General features: G+C 38.3%; 1 protein-coding gene across 1 annotated transcript in view; it reads left to right on the forward strand.

The window, feature by feature from the left end:
• LOC127424648 (nephrocystin-4-like) overlaps positions 1-18,819 on the forward strand; it is a 219,713-nt gene that overhangs the window by 123,589 nt on the left and 77,305 nt on the right. The window contains exon 10 of the mRNA XM_051670006.1: positions 13,372-13,542. Coding sequence (XP_051525966.1) covers positions 13,372-13,542 — 171 coding nt within the window. The remainder of the gene's footprint in view (positions 1-13,371; positions 13,543-18,819) is intronic.

Genomic DNA, 18,819 nt, shown 5'->3' on the forward strand with positions numbered 1-18,819 from the left:
ATCACATAGGAAATGGAAGGTCAGGTCAAGCACATTACATTGTGAGACACCATATTCCATGCACTGTGCTCTGTTGTACACTTATTTTGACAAATGCAGTATGTAAAACAGGTATACTTTGCTTACAGAAAATTTGCATACTGTGCACAGTATATATAATGTATACTGCTGCAATAGTAAGAAAAGGTTGAAAAGTAGTATGCTATTTAGAACATATCTTGATAAACTTCAGTGTAGTGTATTATAGGTGAAAGGGAGGGAGAGAGGGGAAAGATTGAGAATGGGTGAGACAGGCAGTGAGAGAGAGTGAGAGAAATATGAACTGCTCACTTGGCATGATCCAGTTTGACTCAGCACAAAAAGAATTGTAGTACTAAATCTTGAGCACAGCAAATCTCAATAACTCAAACCTCTGACCTTAAAACACCATCTTCTTAATCTGTCTTTCTGCATTACCCTGATCAAATTTTTCTTCACTTTACTGACTCGTATTTAGAAGCTGTTTCTGGAATCCTCATCATCGACTTTGTCAGCTGTTTGACATGTGAAGCATTCATTGAATTTAGCGCAGGCTGTTTTTTTTTTTGTTTTTTTTTTGTGTGTGTTTACCATAAATTCTCATATTCTGCTCATCTCTCTCTCTCTCTCTCTCTCTCTCTCTTTCTCTGCTTGGTTTGTAGCCATACAAGACTGACAACTGATCCCCTGCACAGATAGCTCCTAATGCTGGTCTGTCAACACCAATTTTTCAATGTAGCAACTCGAACAAGATCTGTGTTCAGTCTAAAACGCTGCTTTTAACGTTTCTGGATCAGCCTCTGTCAGTTAAGCCGTGGTAAAATAATAAAGTGTTGCGTGATGCTGAGGGACAGGCCCGCTCCTGGCCGATGTAGGGTTTTGTTGCTAGTCTGCCGCAAGCAATGACTCATGGATAATGGAGAATGAACCAGAGACCGAGACTTCCCCGCATCTGTCCAGCGGCCAGAAGATAATTTGGGTTACAGCGGCTTTCATGCAAAAACATTGATGCCAGCTTGAAAAGGGGCTCTCCTCTGAGTCCCAGAGGAAGAGTGAGCGCAACCGGTTAGATTATTATGATTTGTAGTAACGAATGCAATGGAAACGGTTTGTGACACGCTTACACAAACACCTACAATGATGGTGCTCTGATCCTGAGTTTAGACAGTTCACAGTATGAACTAGGACAGTGATGGGCCGTATATCGGTTAAATATGTGTGGTTATTGGATGAAGGAGAGCTACAATACCTGGAAAGAGCTGTTTGTTAGCATTTCCCATTAATCTCAATGGCAGTTGCTCAGCTGGCACAACACCCCCTAGAAGCATACATCCTCGATGATGCCATCTTTACTCATGGGGGGAATCGTAGATTTTGAGATTTAAAGCTAATAACCTGATTCAAAAATGCCATGTGACCAATTGCGTTGGTGCCACAGAAAAATGACACCATCACTAGTAAATCAGTTTGCAGTATTGTCAGAAAAACCTGTATTAACCAGACACTTATTATATTTTAAAATATCATAGTCCTCTGTACAAAAGCTTTTAGCAGCAAGGGCTAACGGGTCCAAGCTAACCAGCAAAATCTTGGCCCTTTGGAGTGGGTAATGATGTCCTCATCTTTTAAGGTGATTTTAACCTCTCTGGCATTTGCATGAAAGACTTTTTAAACAAAACCAGTGTAGAAAGTGTTTAGTCAGATTTGCCTTCACTGGAATTCTGGCACCATATGGCTTGAAGACTAGCTTGAAGCAGGTGGAGAGCTCACCTGGAGAGTTTCACAGGGATGATGATCCATTTGGATTTGACAACCATTTCACACCATTTTATTAGCGAAGGAGCGCCACTGAATTGAGAGAAAAAATTACATATATATATATATATATATATATATATATATATATATATATATATATATGTATGTATAAAGAACATATTACTCAAAAAAGCACTGACCTGGACCATGTGAGTTGTAACATACAGAAGGTGGAAATGCAAGAACTGGTCTTTGAGAGCAACTGCGAATCCATCCTGATCCAAACAGTTTTCAAACAGTTTTCTGGTGTAAATAAAGAGTGATATCTCTTTCTGAAGCAGAGGAAAATTAGAAAATACCCAGCATTGGTTAATACTTGCTGTAGGTTAGCTAATGTTCCATATCAAGCAATGCTAGATGAAGAGCTAAACCAACACTCTAGCTATTGGAGCAGAAATCAATTGAGCCTCTGCGATTGATTTACCCCTGAAGTCCAGCTCTTTTACAACAGCACTGCTACATGCTTTGGTAAGTAGCATGATTTATTTTCACAGCTGAGCTGTGCTGATTAAATTCGGGCTTCCATGGTTAGCAGAGGAAGATACTTCTCCTGTTAGAGAGTGTGTCCTCAGTGCCAGTGCTCAACTCAAGAAACTGAGAGCAGAGTTAATGATGAGTAAAGCTCTATTTCGCTTAAATTTTGCGTTGAGTCAACTATGGCCAACTTTCTGCACACACTGCTTCATCTCCATCCTTGTAAATTATGCAATGCTGTTGAGCTTTTACACAACCATATTGGCTTAGATTTACTGTACCCATGTACCCTCACATCTGTGGCAAAACAAAAACAAATAGCATTTCTGCCTTTTTAAAGAGTTGATGGTTGTTGTTTTTAATTGGGATCAAGTCATGCGCTTTGTTTTTTTATTTAGATTCTAGATTTTGAAACACTCTCTCTCACTCAGAGTTTCTCCTCTAATACTCTCTCTTTTTCTTGTCTACTCTGTTCATTCAGTTCCTCATTCAGGCCCGATTTCCTACAGGCTGTCTAGCTGCGCTCTCACAGTCATGCAATAAAAAGACGATTGCGGCTCTAATCAGAGCACTAAAGCTTATTTATAAATTTTTCTTTTCTTTTTATTTTTTCCATTCTGTCGCAAATGTCACACAAATGTTAATTAAATGTTAATCAAGCATCACACGGTAAGAGAGCTTGTGTCTTCGGCATTGTGCGGTTATTTTTAGCAGAACAGAGAGGTCACTCTACCCCAGGGTCTGATGCCTTCTCTCCAGGGGTTTGCATGGGAGAGTGGGAACAGAGAAACAATGGTAGACTAATTAGTATGAATGTCAATTTCTCCCACAGAGAAGTTCATAAACCTCGTTCCTAGCCTGCTGGGAGTTCATCCTATCCCAGGGAGCCACACTTTTCAAACCTTTCCTGTGCATCTGCTTGCATTGATCTGAGCACAGGCTTCTGGGTTTGTGTGTGTGTGTGTGTGTGTTGGGCTGCGTGTTCTCCTGGGAAGTGCTCTTAGGTGAAGGTAAGTTTGGTTAAGCTAAAGAATACCTGCCTCCAACTTCTCTGGTGGCCTCCCTGCCATGCACATCCCATTTACCTATTCCACCTGAGATGTCACCTACTGTTTCTCTTTATCGCATTAGTTCTGTCTTTTACCTTCCCATTTACCTTCTCTCCCTCTCTCCTTCTGCCTGCCTTCCTTTTACTACCTCCAGATTTCATCTCATTTTCAGGTCCTTCAACTGGAGAGCTTAGCACTTCACTTTTCATCTATTTGATGCAGAGAGACAGAATAATCTGTGTAGTGTGTAGTCTGCAAAAGAAAAAAAAAGAAAAAATAATAATAATAATGGAGGAAGAGGGTATAAACTCAGCTTTTTCATAAATGTATTTCACATCAGTGATGCTTATTTAGTGTTCAGACTTTTAAAGCCCATACTTGACCATAAATAAAAGAAAGCAATTGACCAGAAAACACTGTGAAGTGAATTTACCACTGTGAAGCAATGGCTTATTACTGTATGTAAATCTTTCATTTTTGCCATTGTCTTGGTGGTGACTCAAACTTTTTGTATGTCTTTTTGTAATATTTCATCAAAACTTGCTCTACCTCTGAAACAACTTTGTTTTTTGGCTGACATCACCAAGCCCGTTTTTCATCTCATTTCTTACAATCACCTGTCATGAAGAAATCACACAGCTGTGTTGGTCCATATACTTCGTGAGGGTAGACCCTATATAAAAAATTTTCGCAATTGAAAGTTTGACTGTGAGGGATAAAAGGACACTCTGTTCAATGGGTTGTACTGTTTCTTGTTAACATTGGTTTACCTGACAAAAGTTCAATTCATACAATTCATTCAAATTCATTCAATAAAGAAAACTTGACAAAACATGGATTGTGATAATTAGACATGATGTTGGACATTTATTGTAGATAGCATGAGCAATGGACTGCATGTGTATCCCTCACAGCCTTGTTTTCAGTATTGAAAAATTAAATATGGCGTGGAACCTGCCTACGTCTATTCTGGTGTGGAACACCAATTCCTGCCCACATAATATTCTCATTCGCTCCGCAATAGGTCATTATGGGAGTAAAATGGGTTGGGAATGCCATTTCGTGTTGGCTTTAAAAAACAGTAAATGGACAAAGAGGGTCACATGATGGTCCAGATAAGAGTTACTTAAAACATCTCTCTTTTCATTATTTAATTGTAGATTCCTTGGCCTTGCCTCCTGGTTGAGACACTATTTTCTACCTGTTCTCTTTTTTTCTGTTTAAGAGTTTTTAAACAAAGATGCAAGACAGTTCTAAGTCAGTGAGCAAAAAGAGTGCTGAGGAAAAGACTCAGCACAGTGTGTGCAGGGAAGGTATGGCATCAGCCCCTCACCATGACGATGCTGAGAGCCAACAATGCATTACCTTGTCCCTGCCAGCAACCACATAGCTGCACCGTCTCTGAGGAATATGCCAGCAAAATGTCTGAGAACACGCTTATATTCATCACTATGCAGCAGTCTGTGGCACATAGGTGGCAAAGGACTTTCTTGACCGCAACAATTTGGAAACAACGGACTGTATTCATATTTAACTTTGGGCTATTTGAGACGTAAACTAGACAGAAAATATCTTCATGAAAATAAGTAACAATTATTATTAATTTATGAGAAGTTAATGGCCTGTCAGACCCACATAATTGTGTGTATAATCGTTTTGCTTTTTGTAATAAAATTTTTCTTGACATATTCATTATGGCGTCTTCTCAACACTCCAAGCATGGTTCACACTTCTTATATATTACATTTTGGATTTCCAAAATCCAGCATTGCATCTCTGATGTCCTGCCTTATGAATTATGGATCTTCAGCTGTCTGATGGCTGTGAAATAGCTGGCAGCCTTTTGTAAAATGCGTTTGATCTTTCACCTTGATTGGATTATGCACTTCAGTACTTTTCTGTAAGGACTCTTCACACTTAATCACATTCTAATGATGAATTCTGTCTTCTGTCTTCTGTCTTCTGTCTTAATTTACTGTTTGAACTTTTACGGTCAATGACTTTCTAATTCTTCACTCTGTGTATAAACACGTACTGTAGAGCTTAATTTCTGCCTCTAGCAATTTCTTGTTTCAGCCTATTTTACTCTCATGTGTGGCAAAGTTTTGCTTGTTTGCTCTTTATTTTCGAGTTAACATTTATGCTCTTCAGATGTTGCCTTGATGTTATTGGAGCTCATACTTTGATGTGGAATTCCTGGTAGTTATGTGCTACAGTAACTCTCATCTGCGGGTGCTTTGATTAGATTTTTCTTTGATGCTCGGTCTTTGAGACGCTCTCTGTAGCATTGTTTAAAATTACATATGAAGGGCTTTACATGTATCTCTCTGTAATAATCAGACATGAAATACAAGCCATGTGAGGTTCCTACACAAGCCTGTATATCATATACAGTTGTGGTGGTACAACCCGCCCCTCCCTCTCGTCATCGTTGCCCCACCTCTTAGGGCCGTCCTTCAGCCAGGCTCACGATGTGAGTGGGCTGGAGAGAGGAGAGGTGCAAATTGTTAAGCTTCATTTGGGCAGCAGATGATGAGGCACACCTGATGTGAATATAGCCTCATCACCGCTGCCATAAGAATGTATTTCCTTGTGTGCACACACTGGCGTCTTTGCAGGTTCAGGTGCAGATCGGGCAGGGTACTTGCTGAGTTTGATGTGCCGCCGGACACGCTCCCCGGACCCCCAGTGCGAGTTAGATGTGTTGTCAGAGGTGACAGCACGTGTTGCGCCCGACAGGCTAAGATGCCTTTGCCACCTTCCCCTCACACACCTTGGCCCTTGGGGAGGCAAGCCGCCAGAGAAGCTGCCACCCCTTGTGTCCCGGAAGGAGGGGAGGGTGTGTAGCCGTCAGACCCTGCCTCACGTCCTGGACCATCCTATGAATACTACCCCTACACATAGCCCATTCACCGTGAGGGCACCCGATCCCCCTTTATTTTGGACACTTTTCCCCTTGGACACTTTATTCCCCATTTTGAACATTTTCTGTTTATTATTATTTCTGTTTATTATTATTTCCAATAAACGTCTCTCCAAGGCCTGACGCCACACCCACTGTGTCTGTCTTTTGCTCACCCTGCCACAACAGTGTATCATATGGCATCACTGATAAAGGCTGTCTTATGTCTCATGGGGATCTTCATTCTACCCCTCTTTAGCACAACAGATCTGCCTGGCATGCAGGCGTGAATGCTTGGTCCACGCTTAGCAAGTTTGCGACCTTCTGTTGCTCTGGTTAAAACAAACTTTGTACTCAAGGGGACAATAATTTCCTTCAAATGTGAGCTGTGCCATTAAACCGGATGTGCTATTATTCAAGTAGCTTGCAATAAACATATCGACTTTTATTCACTTTTAATTAGCTCTGTAAAATTCTCTTCAAACTTTGCTCCACTGTGACTTGTGTTGACCTGAAATAGAAAACCAGCTGTTCACTGCAACAAATCATTTTCTTACTGAGTTATCTTTTTATCTTATTTTCTGGTAAAAACAGCTAAACATCCTTAAAATAACAAAAAATGACATGAGAAGCAGAATGGCATAAGGTATGTCTTGTACAAAATATGATGGGGTTTATGCTTAAAACAATAAAAACTATGTGCCAATGGAGTAAGAACTATTTTCCCAAATAGTTCTTTTTTAATCTTGTTTTAAACATAGACATAAATATAGAAAATACATTTTGTTAAATTTCTCTGAAAACAAGACAAAGTAATTTTGGCTTCTCAAGTAAATTTGGCTTGTTTTAAAAATGTTTAGATATTTTTACTGGACAAAATACTCAGTAAGAAAATTATTTATTGCAGTGTTTGAGGTGATAGTTGTGCTAATGTCCACTATAGGACCCCTTGTGGCAATGCTGAAAATGCAAAACATTATAACGAATGATAGATTTGATACGTATTAATGATCTTATATTTTTAGGAACCTGACAATGGAAGAAATAAAGCTTGAGTAGAAATGTCTAAGTATTTGCATAGTTTATGTTTCAGGCATACTAGATACTTGAATTATCTACACAAGATTTAGAACACAGAAACAGTCTAATTAAATCTTCTGCCATATTTTTTTGTAGAAATGAGCTCAGTAAAGGAAAATGTTCTGGAATTATTTGCTTTTTATGCAGAACTTGATGAGTTCTAGAACTTCAATAACAATTCTAGATTCTACTTGGATGTTTTATTCAGTAGCTTTAAAGTGGGTCCTTGTGCTTCCAGCACAGTATTGACTATGTTTTTGCTTCATGCCTGAACTTAAGGATGGATACTTCATTATCATTCTGCCTGTTCATCCTCTTCCCATCAGTCCTGCTGGCGGCCCCAATGTAGCATACCGCGCACCCGCTGACAGTTCTCACACTGGGTTGCAGCTCACGGCTGCCTTGAACCCCTGCCCAGAGCCACTCCAACCTCCACACCACAAGCCACTTTAATAGCTCTGCTTGTTACCAAAACCAGCAGCATCAATGTGTTCTTAGAGTTGGCAGTGGGAACATTCAACACTGCTTTGATTTATTAAGTGGGAGCTGGCAGTAAAACATGTTGCTGTATGTTTAGTGATTATTGCTGACTTGGGTGCCATCTCATAGTTTTGTTACTTTAGGGGCAGATTTGAGTTTTCTGCTATTTTAAAGAGTTTATTGTCGGTTTTTACTAGTCACTTTTACATTTAGTCTGGCCACAGTTTGTTCAGAGCAGTGTTGAAATCCTACACAATACCTCTGATTCATTTTTACACCTATGAATTTTGGGTGTATCATCACTGAATGGACTGCTGTGCTTTTGAAGTATACAGTTTTTGTGCACGGTTCTGCTTGAGGCTCTGTTACTGTGTATATGATGGGTTTGATTGATTGTAATTCATTCTCGGATTTGCCATTTCTCTGGTGACATCTTTAACTTCAGTTGTACAGAAATGGTTGCAAAAACCTACTAACATTTTGTCATTTTCAAAAAGGTTATACAATGTGCTTCTTAGAGTGGTTTTTTTAACAGGTACAATTCATTCTGCCTTTTGTGAAAATTCAGGTCATAATCATATTTCTGTGCTGTCTTTTTTTGCTCTGCACTATGCTGCTTTCCACCTAGTTTTAAATATTTAATTAATATGTATTACCCTGCGCCTTCTGAGATGTTAAGACTATGTGTCCATGCCTTTTTTAGTTTTTTGTTCAACAGGTAGGAAAGATAGCAATTAATGTGTTATATAAGCTAAATACATATTCTAATCAGAGTCATTTCCAGAGAGAGATTCATCATCAATCTCCTCAGAAGCTCTTTCAGAATGGGAAACACTCCAAAATAAAACTGTTGACTCCAGGATCTGACAATAGGACTGGGGTTAAATGATGTAGGAGCGATTATTTCCAACTTTACACCCTGTCAGGTTGACCAAAAGCTGGGGAACTTCAGTTTAAACATCTGAACTGTTCTAAGGATTATGTAAGGATTTGAAGAAATCGTTGTCTTAGTGGAAAAGAGTCTTCACCTCTATGAATAGCTCATTATTGGAAAGAGAGTATTTCATGTAGCCAGTACTTTATTTAGAAATATAGTTTCCACAACAATGTCTGATGGGGGATAGCACTTGCCATTAATTTGGGTAAATGGAGTTGATTTTTAGGATATATTAAATTTCTGAAGCAAAATGTTGATTCCTGTGTGATTATGTTGACCATCAACCGTTTTTGTTTTTACATGACATTTGGGATAGGTTAATCTGGAATGGATGATGGCATGCAATAGAGTGATATCTCATTCAAATAATGTTGCAGCAGTTTCAGCAAACAGTTTTACAGAAATTAGCTGAAAATGTCATGAGAATTGATGATTGTAATCAGAATTTTTGTCCATCCAAAAGTAATATGTTGATTATTTTACAGATATACAGTAACTCTTTCAAAGTTTCAGTTCCACAAACCTTTTTTACTTCTCCCAAATCCCCCAAACATTTTCAGAATTGCTTATTGTAGCACCTTAGTTCCTTGTAAACACAACTTTCCTGGCACACTAATAAAAACCTTTGCACCCTTACTCCCAGAAATTGCAGACCAGGCCAACATAGCAACACCAGCTCAGTCAATGGTTTGGCCGACAAGTGGCTGATGGGGGGTGTGTTCAGAAAACCAATTTTAAAGCTGTCATTATTTTTGCAATTTTATTTGATACCTCTAGTGACAGAATTACATTTTCACCTTTAAATATTTTCAAATGATTTTTAATAAAGATGTTTCAAATGGTTGTATTTTCACTGTTTTGTCTGCACAGTGGTGATGTTCACGTGTCTATGGTTGTCAAAGGAAATCAGAGTGCTCTCCCATTTTAGCCTGTAAGATAAATCTTGGAGGATCAAAATTGAATTTTATTTTTGACTTTTGTATTTGGGTCTGATAGTACCGTAGCAGTACTGAGAGTACTGCAGTACTTAAGGGCTGTTGTTCCTATTGGTAAAGACTATAGTAAATCTCTCTCTCTCATTGTCTTTCTCTTTCCCTCCCTCTCATCCTGTGAAGTGTGAAATACATCTCTCTGAGAGAGATAAAGCTCTTGTATTAACGCTCTTTGCAGAAGTGGTGAATATTTACCATACAGCCTATATATCACTGGCCAGATACATCAAACCTCAGAGAGAGCGAAAGAGAGAGACCAGAGGGAGGTGAGAGTGAAGGAGAGAGAGAGCAGGGGTGAATAATTCCTTCTCTCCCTCGCTCTTTTTCTATCATGATTAATTACAGTGAGCTGAGCCTGACCGGCTCATTTATTGATTGGCTTTAATGCCTGATCCCAAAGGATTGTAGCTTAGCTGCGAGGTAGCTCAGTTCTCCCTCCTTTTCTCTTTCACATTTTATCAGTCATCTTTATTTAATTTCACTCTTTGCTGAAGTGTATGTGTGTACGTGCACGTGTGTTGATATTGTGAGATGAAAGGTGATATGTTTCTTTTCTCTATGTGATTATAATGGCTGCTGAGGTTTCATTTTGGGAAGTGTTTTTGGCAGCACAGTGTCCAAATAAGAAATCACTGTCCAATCATTCATCCAATGTGAGCGATTGTTTTTTTTTTTTTTCCAATCTCATTTATTGTGTTAAAAGTATTCAAGGGGAGGACAAAGTATGGGATCTGGGACCTGTTCTGTGATTGAGGCCTACTTAGTTAGCCAGAAATGTTTCAGGAAAACTTTGCATAAACCTGTGATTCCTAATGAAATAGCTAGCCTGTTAATGAGCATGTTTGTGAAGTCAGCTATGTTTCTGTAACATAGTTTGCTAAAATGTAAAGAAGTAGTTCCCCCTAAAATGAAAATTATGTCATCATTTACTTTCCCTCATGTCATTTGGAGCACAAAAGAAGAGACTTAGCTAAATTTCTAAGTTGCTCTTTGCCATAATAGGAAAGTGAATGGTTACAAAGGTTTTCGATCTCCCAAAAGGACAAAAATTAATCATAAAAGCACCATAAATGTACTCCAAAGAATTTTGCCATCTGCCGTAGCTTTCAGATCTAATTTCCTGTAGCGAAATTGGTAGTATAAATGTACACGCGATGGGTTAAAGTGCCCGCGTTCCTCCGCCATTATATGTAGGGAAACAGTATGTGTGTGCTAGGAATTAAATTAAAATGTCCTTATTCTACATTATTATGTAAGGAAATTTATAATGGAATTAGTCACGTTCGACGACCTTTGTAAATTAGATAAATGACAAATAACTAGATTATTTGTCTGAATAAAATTCTCTACCATTAACATCGTAATACAACGTCTCGTTGAATCTGCTCACAATTTCTATTGTAAGGAATTAGCTTTATGATTAATTCTCTTATTGGAGTAATATTATTCTCATGGCTTATTGAAAATAATATTACACATATTTAGGTACAGCTTTGAGGCAAAATCTTTTAAAAACAGGGGTGAGATTATTTATCAAAATATACCACTGTCAAATTATCTTTAAAAGGGGAATATGAATAATTAACCATAACTCATTATAATTAATTATAAATATTTGGATCAGTCAATAGAATTAACTTGATGTAGCTGAATTAATATTACAATCAATTAATCTGTTTGTCCAGCGAACACTCAGTATTGATCGTCTATCAACTCTCAGAAAGTATATTTTTCATGGCCACAGAAAAATAACTCTTTCTTAGCATGTAGCTGTGATCAAATCGTTAAATTGACGTTGATGTACAAGCAGACCAGAATCAACTCGCAAGAATGTACACAAAAGCTTTATTTAACTAAATCACGATCATATAACTAATCTAAACAAACACATACACACAAATCACGCATATATGGGAAATGGAAAAGTGAAAGTGAATGAAACCGGAACAGAACAGGGGAAAGAAGCTATGACGAGTCATTTAACCATCTGAAAGAACCATCAGTTTCTTACTTCAAAGCACCTTTGTTAACAAAGGAGTTCACAGCTTATACTAAACCTCTGTTTAGTTAGTTAATTGTACGATACTTGCAATGCCTTGGCTGTTGAGAGAGAGCCCGGATGCAGTCTCAGGAGAAAGTCTTGATGGTTCCTTGAGTTGATGGTGTTGAAGTTGCAATCAATTTCTTCCATGTTGAATGAAGAAATGATGATGAACTTGCGGTGTTAGTTTAACTCCGTTATGGTCGAGGAAGTTACACATAGCTTGATGTGTTAAGGCCTGCCAGCCTGCGACCTCTCGGTCAGACCGGGTGTTTCCGGACCCACACGAGCAGCAACAATGAGCAGAAGGGAGAAAGAGAAGAGGGAAGAGAGTGGGAGGCCTCTCCGACAGTGCCCTTTAACTCCTGAGGGAGGTCACTTCTCTCTAGTTTGGCTTGACCAATGAGAAAGGTGCAATTTTCCAGCGGGAAAAGTTCCTTTGTTTGGAAGCTGACTCATTTGCATGATTGGAGTAAGCTAGCAGTTTGTGCCCCTTTATGCTCTGATTAATATAACAAGCATACAACAAGCATGCAATGCATGCTATAAGGGGGTGCTATACTCCAATGTTTAGGGCATCACACAAGGACTAATTTGATAGGAAGCATGATACCAATAATTTTACATTATCTAGTGGCTCCGTCATAAAGCATGCACAGAACGGTATACAGTACAAAAGACACTATATGAGAAGTAATAATCATACACACAATGTCCTGAGGATATGCATGTTCATTTATAGAACAGTTTGTCTATAAATTAATGATGGGCTTCATTCATTGGTTTTATGGGCTTTATGTGTCTTTCCTATGGGGGAATGGAGTGAGTTTCTTCTCAGCCACATTCCTTTGCTTTTGCATGTGGCTACCCTCCCCCACCTGGAATGTCTCTGAGGTCCACTAGTTGCTGGAACAGTGTCAGGAAAGGGGGAGTAAAAACTGATAATGATTAGTGGGAGAGCAGACATCTCGGAGTCTGCTTGGGCCTACTTGGACCTTTGCTTGTTACGGTCTTGAGATGTCTGTTGGATTATTAATTAAATAATGAATAATTGTGTGTCTGATTGGTCCAGATGCTACATTCCATTCATATACTGTAAATTAAAATATGGCTTCTCATGACATGTTACGACAGCTTTGATGTCAATGACATTGCAGATGAATGCAAAAGATATTTGAGGGTTTCCATGGAGGGAAAGTTTTTCAACAGATATTAACTTAAATTTTGTTCTCTACCACAAGCAAATCCATTGTATGACTTTATAAGACTTGGAAAAAAGTGTGTGACAGAGTGTCTGGAATTCTTTCATGGTGCTTTTATGTAAATTTTTGAGCTTTACTGCCCTAGTAATCATGCTATTATAGTAACCAATGTATTGAAAATAACAGCTTATACATTCTGTTAAACATCTTGTTTTGTGCTCTGTTCTGATCTTGTGTTTTCTTCAGTTAAGTAAAACTGCAAAAGCAAAAGACTATCATGTATATGAGCAGAGAGAAAAATTACTATAAACCTCTCCATCTCTCCTTCATAGTTTTTTTTTCTTCTGTTTCTTTCTCTCTCTATCCCTCTGTCTCTAGATGACATCAACGGCTGTGCCCAGAGCAGCATTTATGCAGTGTATACGTTGGTGTGTCTGGAGTCTGTTCTTGGATCCTGAGGGCCCCTGTGAGAATGTGTGCCTCAACATGCAGGGCGGTGCACTTCCCAACCCTTGGGGTGTCATGGTCTACTCTGCAAACACACAGCAGGTAATGACTGAGCACATACAAACACACACAGAGGAATAATGCTAATATCATACAATGATCCACTCCTATGCAGGCTGTTTTAAAGTCCTTATGCAATGGCTCTAATCAGAAGGTTGCAATTAAATTAATGGTGGCAGACTAATTATGCAATTATACATTATGAAAGTAGCTCTAAAAGAAATCCGGCTCTGTTGTGGCATTAGTGACACTGATTAAGAATGGAGACAAAAGACAAAATAAGAGCATTTAGCCCATATTACTCATGGAAACCGCATTCATGAGAGATTGTGTTCCTCTTAGCTCTAAAAGCAGTATCTTAATAGCATGTAGATTAGGGCTGCACAGAATACTGTTACTAAAAGTATTTTGTCGTGGTACAATATCATCATTTTGCAAATTTCTGTACTTGACCTGGATGAAAATGTGCTGCTATTCAGCACAGTTTAGCAGCTCATGCAGTGTGACATGAATTGTAAAATAAATCTGTTAAGTATTTATCTTTAAATCAAATCCAGATGGGATGTTTAACTAAAGTTTAATCATTTGCAGTCTTTCTGGTGAAATATGGTTTGAAAAAGTTTAAATATTGTATTATTGTACAAACATATAAGAAAACCATCAGACAACAACAGCTAAAATATCTTTGTTACAAATGTAAGTAAAATATTATTTAAACATACACTATGGAAGATTTCTTAATTTAATTTTAATTAAGTTTAATTTACATCAAAAATGAATAAAACACAATTATTGAGCCAGTAGATTAAAAAGATTTTTTTTTTTTCAAATGACATTCTTATTCCGAGTTACTACGGTAAGCCTACAAAAATTATTTTATGTTCAGATCTGTTAGGTTCAATTTAGCAGGAAATTTCAGGCTCATTTGTCAAAGCGCATTTACCTCATGTCTGAAAACAAGAAAAGAAGGTCTGGCTACAATATGCTACTTTCTCAGACGACATATTTTTTGGATATACATCTTAAGTATTTATGTCTGCAATGTAATTGTTGTGATCTGTAATGTCTACTGTCAGTTGAACGGGATAAGCAATGTCTGTAGAAATTGCAGAGATGGGCGCGTATTCTTCATTTACACGTTGTTGTCATGTTGAAACTGATTACATTTTCAGCAATTAGATTATTAAATATTAGCAGTATGAGTCATTTAATATTGGGCAATGCATATGCTAGGTTAGGCTAGCTAATGCAGAATAAATCTTACCTAAAGTTGCCACAAGACTTTATCGTCTGATGAGTGGTTTGTGTTTTCTTCATGTTTTGATATTGCATCTTCTGGCATCTCCACACAATATTACCACACTTCAGGTACTAGTTAAAAAAACAAACAGCACAGTGTGTAGCATTTACCCTTTTATAAGCATTTACAAGATTAGTATAACCTGCGGTTATTTTTCCTGGGCATTTAGACGGTAAAAGACACTGTATTCTTTACCAGCGCAGTCTGTAAAAAGTCTGCAAACATTACTGATATGATCGATTCACATGGGATCAAAATCACAGAGAAGCTCTGGTAATTACATTACCCCACGTCGCCATATAAAACTAATTCTTCTTACTATCAGTTCCCTCTAGTGTACCTAATCAGATAGGGTGATAGGATAATCACAGGTAACCTTGGGTATACTTCGAACCATCAGATTCATCCAGCTCCGAAGAACAGTGCAGAACCGCAATCTAGATATTAACCGCAATTAAGAGATTAATTGTGAATTATTTACATTTAATTATTGAATCTATTGAAAGCCCTAGTTTCAGTTCATCAGTCACCTGAGATTATTTTATTGCCTAAGATATCAGTTTAATATACATACATACAGAGGAGATGGTATCATACCAGAGCCAAAATTTTGGCATTGATTCAACCTAATGTACTGTAGGTTCAGACTGCAATGTCTGATTCTGTTCATTTCAGCACCTAAGTCACTGGTCTGGTCAGGCCTGAACAACATTATTACATGATGTTCTTGTTAGCTGGCCATAACCTAGAAATCCTATTTGTATAAACATCTCCCCACAGTTCTGAACATTTCCCAGTTGAAAACAGTGAAAAAGGAAGAGCCCAAATATCCTCACTGAAACTAACTACTAGAACCTTCATTACAGTTTCATTAGGCTGTTATCTGTCTCCCCTATTATACCAATGTCATATTAAAGTCAATTAACTTGATTAGAAAATTGCAAGCTGCAGTTCCTGTGGCTCCTTCACCATGACAACTCTACCAGGCCCACAGTTATACTAAATTCTTAATCAGTGGTGATGAATAAGTTTAGATTGTATGTGAGGTTTTCACACTCTAGAGCTCAATCCGCCTGCTAGTTTCACTTATGTCTTAACATAGGGGTTATTCAATGACCCAATCTCAAAAGAGTTTGAAGATGGCTGGATATTTAAAGACCTCCATTGAATAAATAACTTTTAGAAGACATACACATTTAAAATTCACAGTCTTTCTCTTCCGGGACAATAAACAAAAAACACTGATGACTCATTGTGTACTACACAGATCTGTGTCCAATCAATTGCTCTAATGAGAATGTCACTTTGCCTGCAACTGAGAAACCTATTTGCTGAAAGATGAGCCCTTCGATATGTTCTGCCCAAACTATTTCAATAGGAAATATGTCAACACAGGAAATATATATGCACTTCAAGCTGTTTCATAGGTACACTGCATTCATAAAGTATTCAGACCCCTTCATTTTTGCATATTTTGTTATGTTGCAGGCTTATGCTAAAATGCTTTAATTTTTTCACATCAGTCTACACTCCATACCCCATAATGACAAAGCAAAAACCATATTTTTGTTAACTTTAAAAATTTATTACAAATAAAAAACTGAAATATCACATTGACATAAGTATTCAGACCCCTAACTCAGTTGTCAAGTCAAATTTAGTTGTGTAGCGCTTTTCACAACAGGCATTGTTTCAAAGCAGCTGTACATGAAATTATGTAATAACAGAAAATTAATGAATATAATGCCAATATTAGTTATTTATGTTTAGAACTATTAGTAGTTAAAATGAGTAAACTGTGTATGTGTAGTGGTTCAACAATTAAACATAATGTTTTTGTATGAACTATAAGTTTTAGTGTTAATGTCATTAAAGTCATCCCGAATTAACTGAGGAAATACACATAGATGCATTGTCCTTTGATTTTGGCTGATGAAGGCTTTTGTTAGTAATTAATTTTCTGTGTAGTTTAAGAGAGTGTTGTCCCTCCTTTGACCAAGTTGATGTAGATATCAATCAGTGAGGAGCATCACAGTCCAGCTGGAAGCTTATGGCAGGGAATTTTGGTGAACTCCATCCTGAGCCCATGCTTCAGACAGTGGCTCATGAAGAATCCCATGTCTTTGAGGTTGCATCAATTCATCCTCTGTGAAGTCCATCTTAGTAGACTGAAGTGAAGTCTGGCTGGCACATGCTGCAGTTGGTCATCATCACTCAGTGACACAGTGGGAATCGGACATCAGGCAGGACCGGAGATGGATCTGGCAGGCTCTGGTAACCTCTGGATATAATCCTGAGGTTTGGACAGAGAAAGAAATAGAAAAAATTAGTGTAGATGCCATTCACTTTAAAGCAGGGTTAAAGAATAAGAGAAGTGTTTTCAGTTCTGACAGACCAAACTAAAGCAGCATAACTATGAATTGAGGGATAAAGTAGGTGTATGCATGGCTAAATAGATAAGTCTTTAGTCTAGACTTAAACTGAGAGAGTGTGTCTGAGTTCTGAACCCTGCTAGGAAGACTATTTCATAGTTTAGAAGCCAAATATAAAAATGATCTCCCTCCTTTTGTGGATTTTGATATTCTCTGTATTGTTAACAGGCCAGAGTTTTGCGATCATAGTGAGCGCGATGGATTATAGCGTGATAGAAGGTCACTTAAATACTTTAGAGCTAGACCATTCAAAGCCTTGTAAGTTATTAACAGAATTTTAAAATTAATACGAAACTTAATAGGTAGCCAATGTAACATCGTTATAATGGGGCTGATATGATCGTATTTCTTGGTTCTAGTTAGCACTCTCGCTGCGGCAATTTGAACCAACTGAAATGTATTTATTAAACCTGCAGGACATTCACCTAGTAATGCATTACAATAATCTAGTCTTGAGGTCATGAATGCATGAATTAGTTTTTCGGCATGAGAAACAGATAGCATGTGTCGTAACTTAGCAATATTTCTGAGGTCGAAGAATGCAGTTCTACAAATACTGGAAATTAGTTTCTCAAAGATTAGATTGCTATCAAACATAACACCTAAATTTTTTTCTGTAGAAGTTGACGTTACAGTACATCCATCAAGAGTCAGATTATAGCATCTTATTTTTTGATGTTTTTGTTAGTTGAAGTTCTTAGTTGAAGCACCTTTGGCAGTGATTACAGCCTTAAGTCTTTTTGGGTATGATGCGACAAGCTTGTCACACCTGGATTTGGGGATTTTCTGCCATTCTTCACTGCAGATCCTCTCAAGCTCTGTCAGGTTGGATGGAGACCATCGGTGGACAGCCTTTTTCAGGTCTCTCCAGAGATGTTCGATTAGGTTCAAGTCCTGGCTCTGTCTGGACCACTCAAGGACATTCACAGGGTTGTGCCTAAGCCACACTTGCATTATCTTGGCTGTGTGCTTAGGGTCATTTTCCTGTTGGAAGGTGAACCTTCGGCCCAATCTGAGGTCCTGAGCGCTCTGGACCAGGTTTTCATTAAGTATATCTTTGTATTTTGCTGCGTTCAGCTTTCCTTCAACCCTGACCAGTCCCCAAGTCTCTGCCACTGAAAAAAACCCACATCAGGATGCTACCACAACCATGCTTCACCGTTGGGATGGTATTGTGCAGGTGATGAGCAGTGCCTGGTTTCCTCCTGATATGACGCCTGGAATTGAGGCAAAACAGTTCAATCTTCATTTCATCAGACCAGAGAATATTGTTTCTCACAAACTGAGAGTCCTTTAGGTGCTTTTTTGCAAATTCCAAGCAGGCTTTCGTGTGTCTTACACTGAGGAGAGAATTCCACCTGGCCACTCTGCCATAAAGCCCAGAGTGTTGCAGTGAAGGTTGTCCTTCTGCAAGTTTCTCTCATCTCCACACATGATCTCTGAAGCTCAACCAGAGTGACCATCGGGTTCTTGGTGACCTCTCTTACCAAGGCCCTTCTCCCCCGATTGCTCAGTTTGGCCGGGCAGCCAGCTCTAGGATGAGTCCTGGTTGTTCCAAACTTCTTCCATTTAAGAATTATGGAGGCC

Source organism: Myxocyprinus asiaticus, chromosome 33 (genome assembly GCF_019703515.2).
Source record: "Myxocyprinus asiaticus isolate MX2 ecotype Aquarium Trade chromosome 33, UBuf_Myxa_2, whole genome shotgun sequence".
NCBI classification, from domain to species: Eukaryota; Metazoa; Chordata; class Actinopteri; order Cypriniformes; family Catostomidae; genus Myxocyprinus; species Myxocyprinus asiaticus.